The 7522-nt window shown below is 52.7% G+C and overlaps 1 protein-coding gene across 1 annotated transcript in view; it reads right to left on the minus strand.

The window, feature by feature from the left end:
- LOC108287511 (coronin-7) overlaps positions 1–7522 on the minus strand; it is a 63672-nt gene that overhangs the window by 45479 nt on the left and 10671 nt on the right. Inside the window, exon 4 of the mRNA XM_017505954.2 lies at positions 2769–2845. Coding sequence (XP_017361443.1) covers positions 2769–2845 — 77 coding nt within the window. The remainder of the gene's footprint in view (positions 1–2768; positions 2846–7522) is intronic.

Genomic DNA, 7522 nt, shown 5'->3' on the forward strand with positions numbered 1-7522 from the left:
CCAGGCTGGTCTTGAACTCCTGGGCTGAAATGATCCTCCCACGTCGGCCTCCAAAAGTGCTGGGATTACAGGCATGAGCCTGGCCACCCGCCCAGCCCTGTGAATGGTGAGGATGAGGCAGCACCGCCCTTGGGCAGGGTTGGGGACTGGGGCTAAGGGTAGAACACACAACGCACACTCCACGTGGGCAGCTGGACCACCAGGTGCAGGATCTTAACACGGGGTCCAAACCAGGGTTCAGAGTGCACACTGAGGCCACTCTGGCGCAGCGGGGAGGAACTGGGCTGCAGAGACCACGTCCTCCCTGGCTTACCAGGCTCGACCAAGCAGGGAGCAGGAGCACAGCAGGCCGGGCTGGGTCATCTGTGAGGAGGATGCGCCCCCTAGCGGCCGCCTGCCCCTTCTCTCCCAGCCCTGGAGACACCTTTACCCAGTGGGAAGAACTGGGAGGGAGCAGGAGCTGCCTTCAGTGGTCCTGGGAGGCAGACCTGCTCCATCCACACAGCGGCGGGACAGGAGTGGAAACCAGAAGCAGGGAGGTTTCCCTGCCAGAAGGGAGATGGAGTTGGGATGGGGGCACATTCTGGTGGGAAGCCCCATAACCAGGCCCGCATCCCCATCACCATCAGGCAGCCCATGGCATGAGCAGCTCCAGTGCATAAACCGAGAATCATGTGCCCAGCCACTGCAAAGAGGGGGTCAGGCTCCCTCCAGCTGTGGGGTGGGCCCATCCATCACGCCAGCCACAGCTCAGAACAAGCCCTTGCCCTCTGCAGACCCACAGGCATCACCAGCTGCCCTATAGTCATAGGCTGCCCCCCACTCCCGGCTCCATACTGCCAGGGTTTCTGGTATAGAAGGCCCCCACCAGGATGTACCCCTTTTACAGCAAAAGAAGGGGGCAGCAGACCCGAGGCTGAAGCACCTATTGGCCCTAGCCCGTGCTGACAGATGCAGCTTGGAGGCGATGCTGCATCCCCACAGGTGGAATTCCTAGGTCCAGGAACCAGGGGAAGTAGAGGGAGTCGTTCTACTAAACATCACTCCCACAACCCACTTGGGAAATGTGTGCTTCTCGTCTCTGCAACTTGAAGCTCTGGGTCTAGTGGGGGGAACTTGTCTAGTGGTGAAGCAGCATGAGCTCCTCTGTGCTATGACTCCTGACTCTTCCTGGCAAGATATCAGCAAGCAAGGAGAAGAGTGGCCCAGCTGGTGACCCACAGAGCTGCTCACTGTCCTTCCCTGTACAATTGTGATGGTAAATGGGGCTTGGACTCCCAGGAGGGGGGCCTGGACCACCACACCAGTAACAGAAGGGTAGAGAGAGTTTGCCACCATCCCAAGGCAGCCATCCCTGAGTCCTGCTGAGACTGCCCAGGCCATCCCCTCTGCCTGGGACGCCTGTCCCCTCCTTCTCAGCCAGGGCTCATCCCTCAAGGACCGGCCTCAAGCTCACTCTGCCTGGGAAGCCATCCCCAGCAGGGTTAGGCTGGACCACACATAACAGATCTCCTCCAGCAGAGGCTACCCCAGAGGCCTTACTGATGCCCAAAGCTCAGGCCAGTGTCTGGGATCCTCCACTCAATGAATACCGCAAAAGAAAAATGGATCAAGACTGGGAGAGGCAGCTTCCACAAAAGGAGAGTACAGAAGAGAAAGCTGGACTAGGGTCTGTCCAAGTATGCAGAGCCCTGGGGTGGGACACTCAGGTCTGGTCCACCTCCCGCCCTGCCAGCTTCTGTCCGGCTCCATTCCCATGCCTCTCAGCCTGTCTTCACGTGTCTTCAGGCCCAGCACACCTCCAGAAGGGCCCTGATGGGTGCCCTTGTCCCCAGTGATCCCGACAAGTCTTCAGAGACCATTCATAGTGCCCAGGGCCACCTCCCTAGGGAAGTCCTCTGGCCCTGGTCTCGGGCCCCAGCCAGGTCCTGGCTTTCCTCCTCCCACCTCCCCTCAGGAGGCTCTTCTCATCCCCTCCTGGGGCAGCACTACACGGTCAGCAAATCGAACAAACTCGACCTTTTCACCTGCAGCCCTGACTCTGCTCAGAGCCACGCTGGGCCCAGACTCCACTGACACCTCTAGGTGCCACCGGCAGCTCAACAAGGCTGCAGCCAGCCCAGAGCAGCTCTGCTAAGAACATTCATACCAGGTGCCCCTCTATCTAGCACCCCCTCCCTGCCACAGTGCGTCCCAGTCCCAGTGACAGGCCTCTCCTCCTGCCTCAGGACCGCCAAGCCTCTCACTCAACCCTTCTCCAACATTTGGCTTCCTCCTCCCAAAGGTGTCTCACCACCGGCCACACGTCCCTGGCCTGTCCAACCAGCTCAAAGCACCACGTCCCTCTTGCAGGGCCCGGGTAACAGGTCCTCTTGTCTGTAACTGTCTTTGATGGAAGTTGCCTCCCTAGCAGCTGGGGCCAGGCCCAGCACCTGTGTGCAGACACCACTTAACTAGAGTCTCATGGAAAGGCTGGCGGTTCAGATAGAACAGACAGGTGGCCAGGGGAGGCTGGCTGAGAGTGGGGACGTTAAGGTGCAAACCAGGGACCAGGATGGGCTCTGACAGGGGCCCAGGTGGGGTGGGGGCTTCCAGATGCAGGTGAGTGAGGGTGTGAGGAGCAGCTGGGCAGCGGGGCACACAGATGCCCATCCTGACCTCAGTGTTCCGCTGTCCCCTCAACAGCAAGCCTGGAAGGCCCAGCCCAGGGGTCCCAGCCCAGGAGACCTGCACAGAGTCCCATAGAAGCTCCCCGCCCACCTGCTCACCTTGCAGGCCGTGCCCACGAGGGCTCCGTCCCGGCTCCAGATGGCGCTCTGCACCAGGTCCCCATGGGCTGCCAGCTCTGCAAAGAAGCAGCAAAGGTCAGGCCCTGGGCAGTGAGGGCACCAGGGAAGTGGGTGGGGCGGGCCCTGCTGGGGGCAACTCCCACAGCAAAGGCAGCAGCTACGAGGGTCCCCATCAACCAAGGGGGCAGGGGCAGCAGCTCCTCCCACACAGGCTTCCCCTGCACCACGGGCTGCTTCCTTCACCCCACCTCTGTGCAGCTATACATCACTCAACTACCTTCTGAGGCTCCCTGCTCCCCAGCTGTCTCTCTCATCCCTCCCAGGCTCACTTCCAACACAGGCCACACTCCACAGGGTCATTCTCGCCCTAAACCTCTGCTCCTGCCATCTATACTCTCCCCCACTAGTGTGAGGTCTTAAAATATGTCTCTACATCCTCTGCAACTTCTCCTGTTCCAGGTTGAATTGTACTCCTCTAAAAAGATGGTGAAATCCTAACCCCCACTACTTTTTGGAGTCTCACTCTGTTACCCAGGCTGGAGTGTACTTGTGTGATCTCAGCTCACTGCAATCTCTGCCTCCCAGGGTTTCAGCAATTCTCCTCCTCAGCCTCCCAAGTAGCTGGGATTATAGGTGCCTGCCACCATGCCTGGCTAATTTTTGTATTTTTAGTAGAGACACATTTCACCATGTTGGCCAGGCTGGTCTCAAACTCCTAACCCCAAGTGATCTGCCCACCTCAGCCTCCCAAAGTGCTGGGATTACAGGCATAAGCCACCGCTCCTGACCTAAGCCCCACTACTTAATGAAGGTGACCTTCTCTGACAATAGAATCTTTGCAGATGATCTAGTTGAGCTGAAGTCAGTAGAATGGACCTTAATTCAACATGGCTGGTGTCCTTATGAAAAGGGGAAATTTGGCCGGGCGCGGTGGCTCAAGCCTGTAATCCCAGCACTTTGGGAGGCCGAAGCAGGTGGATCATGAGGTCAAGAGATCGAGACCATGCTGGTCAACATGGTGAAACCCCATCTGTACTAAAAATACAAAAAACATTAGCTGGGCATGGTGGCACGTGCCTGTAATCCCAGCTACTCAGGAGGTTGAGGCAGGAGAATTGCCTGAACCCAGGAGGCGGAGGTTGCAGTGAGCCGAGATCGCGCCACTGCACTCCAGCCTGGGTAACAAGAGCAAAACTCCGTCTCAAAAAAAAAAAAAGGGAAATTTGAACAAAGAGACAGATGTGTACAGAGGGAAGACAACATGAAGACTCAGTGAGAAGGCGGCCGTGAACAAGCCAAGGAACGCTGAGGCTACAGAGGCTGGGACAGGCATGAATAGACACTTCCTCCCAGCCTCCAGGGGAGCCAACCCTGCCAGCACCTTGACCTCAGACTTCTGGACTCCAGGACTATGAGACAATAAATTTTTTTTTTTTGAGACACAGTCTCACTCTGTCACCCAGGCTGGAGTGCAGTGGCTCGATCTAGGCTCACTGCAAACTCCCCGTCTCGGGTTCAAGCCATTCTTCAGCCTCAGCCTCCGGAGTAGCTGCGATTAGAGGCACCTGCCACCATGCCTGACTAATTTTTGTATTTTTAGTAGAGACAGCGTTTCGCCATGTTGGCCAGGCTGGTCTCAAACTCCTGATCTCAGGTGATCCGCCCACCTCCGCCTCCCAAAGTGCTGAGATAGTAGAGACAGGGTTTCACCATGTTGGCCAGGCTGGTCTCAATCTTTTGACCTCATGATCCACCTGCCTTGGCCTCCCAAAGTGCTAGGATTATAGGCATGAGCCACTGCACCCGGCCGACGGTTTGTTTTCAAAACCAAAAACAATTTCAAGCTGGGCGCCGTGGCTCACGCCTGTAATCCCAGCACTTTGGGAGGCCGAGGCGGGTGGATCACGAGGTCAAGAGATCGAGACCATCCTGGTCAACGTGGTGAAACCCCATCTCTACTAAAAATACAAAAATTCAGCTAGGCATGGTGGCATGTGCCTGTAATCCCAGCTACTCAGGAGGCTGAGGCAGGAGAATTGCCTGAACCCAGGAGGCGGAGGTTGCGGTGAGCCAAGATGGCGCCATTGCACTCCAGCCTGGGTGACGAGAGCGAAACTCCGTCTCAAAAAAAAAAAAAAACAATTTCAAGAAATAACAGTGTGGGGGCTAGGCATGGTGGCTCATGCCTGTAATCCCAGCACTTTGGGAGGCCAAGGCAGGTGGATTGCTTGAGGCTGGGGATTTGAGATCAGCCTGGGTAACACAGTCAGATCTCATTTCTGGGGGGAAAAAACAAGAAGGCCGGGTGCAGTGGCTCACGCCTATAATCCCAGCACTTTGAGAGGCCAAGGTAGGTGGATTGCCTGAGCTCAGGAATTTGAGATCCGCCTAGCCAACATGGTGAAACCACGTTTCGACTAAAATACGCCCCCCCAAAAAAAATTAGCTTGGCATGGCAGCATGCGCCTATAGTCCCAGTTACTCTGGAGGCTGAGGCATGAGAATCATTTGAATCTAGGAGGCAGAGGTTGCAGGGAGCTGAGATCATGCCACTGCACTCCAGCCTGGATGACAGAATGAGATGCTGTGTAATAATAATAATAATCATTAAAAAAATAATAGTCCAGGCACAGTGGCTGGGATTATAAAAGTGCGCCTGTAATCCCAGCACTTTGGGAAGCTGAGGTGGCTGGATCATGAGGTCAGGAGTTCGAGACTAGCCTGGCCAACATAGTGAAATCCCATCACTACTAAAAACACAAAAAATTAGCCCTGCGTGGTGGTGGGCGCCTGTAATCCCAGCTATTCGGGAGGCTGAGGAAGGAGAATTGCCTGAACCCAGGAGGCAGAGGCTGCAGTGAGCCAAGGTTGTGCCGTTGCACTCCAGACTGGGCAAGAGTGCAAGACTCCACCCAAAAAAATAATAATAATAAAGGCTGGGTACAGTGGCTCACACTTGTTATCCCAACACTTTGGGAGGCCAAGGCAGGTGGATCACAAGGTCAGGAGATCAAGACCATCCTGGCTAACACAGTGGAACCCGTCTCAAAAATAAATAATAGTAATAATAATAGCAGTGTGGGTCACGTCTGTAGTATCAGCACTTTGAGAGGCTGAGGCAGGAGTATTGTTTGAGCTCAGGAGTTCAAGGCCAGCTAGTGTAGGCAACATAGCAAGACTCCATGTCAAAAAAATCAAAATAAAAGTGTAAGAAAGTTGTTATTCATCTGTTCTCCTGTTCCCACTGGACAGAGTACCCTCTATTGCAGTCAGCTATTATTCTTTACTTCGCTCAGAATCCATATTAACTTAGTTCCATATTATCCTCCTTAGGTTTATTCTGTTAATTCAGGGATTAATATATTTCAATACATCATAAATATGTAACATTTGGAAAAACCTGTGTTAACAAAAAAGACTGGTGAGCTTTTGATGGGGTTATATGTTGTATCTTTTTACGTTATTATGTAGAAATTTGTCATCTTAACGTGTCAGCTAGTAGACATAACTGAGACAGTGAATGTAGTCTATTCCATGAATTTTTATGTAATTAATTTGTCAAAAATCTGTAGTTTTTAGTGTACATGTGTTTAACATCTTTTGTCAAGTTTTTCCTTAAGTATTTAATATTTTTTGTTATTTCAATTCTAATGGTTCATAACTAGAATATAGAAAATTGATTTTTGTGTTAAAAAACATTATTATTATTATATTATTATTATTTTGAGATGGAATTTTGCTGTTGTTGCCCAGGCTGGAGTGCAATGGCGCGATCTGGGCTCATTGCAACCCCCGCTTACCAGGTTCAAGTGATTCTCCTGCTTCAGTCTTCCAAGTAGTTGGGATTACAGGAACCTGCCACCACATCCGGCTAAATTTTTGCATATTTAGTAGAGATGGGGTTTCACCATGTGGGCCAGGCTGGTCTCGAACTCCTGATCTCAGGTGATCCACCCACCCTGGTCTTTCAAAGTGCTAGGATTACAGGTGTGAGTCACTGCACCCAGCCGAAAGTTATTTTTTGTTTGTTTGTTTTTGAGACACAGTCTCACTCTGTCACCCAGGCTGGAGTGCAGTGGAGCACTCTGAACTCAGTGCAACCTCCACATCCCAGGTTTAAGTGATTCTCCTATCTCAGCCTCCCAAGTAGCTGGGACTATAGGCGCACACCACCATGCCTGGCTAATTTTGTATTTTTAGCAGAGATGGGGTTTCATCATTGTTGGCCAGGCTGGTCTTGAACTCCTGACCTCAAAGTGATCTGCCCACTTTGGCCTCCCAAAGTGCTGAGATCACAGGTGTGAGCCATTGCACCTGGCTATTATTATTTTTTGAGAGAGCATCTTGCTGTGTCACCCAGGCTAGAGGGCAGTGGTGTGATCATAGCTCACTGCAGCTTTCACCTCCTGGATTCAAGTAATCCTCCCACCTCAGCCTCCCGAGTAGCTGAGACTATAGGCACATGCCATCACGCCTGGCTAATTTTTTAATTTTTTATAGAGATTGGGTCTCACTACTTGCCCAGTCTGTCTCAAAATCTTGAGCTCATGATATCCTCCCATCCGGGCCTCCCAAAGTGCTAGCATTACAGGTGTGAACCACAGTGCCTGTTGAATTATTTATTTATTTATTTATTTATTATTATTATTATTTTTTTTTTTGAGACGGAGTTTCACTCATGTTACCCAGGCTGGAGTGCAATGGCGCGATCTCGGCTCACCGCAACCTCCGCC

Source organism: Cebus imitator, unplaced genomic scaffold (genome assembly GCF_001604975.1).
Source record: "Cebus imitator isolate Cc_AM_T3 unplaced genomic scaffold, Cebus_imitator-1.0 Scaffold346, whole genome shotgun sequence".
Taxonomy (NCBI): domain Eukaryota; kingdom Metazoa; phylum Chordata; class Mammalia; order Primates; family Cebidae; genus Cebus; species Cebus imitator.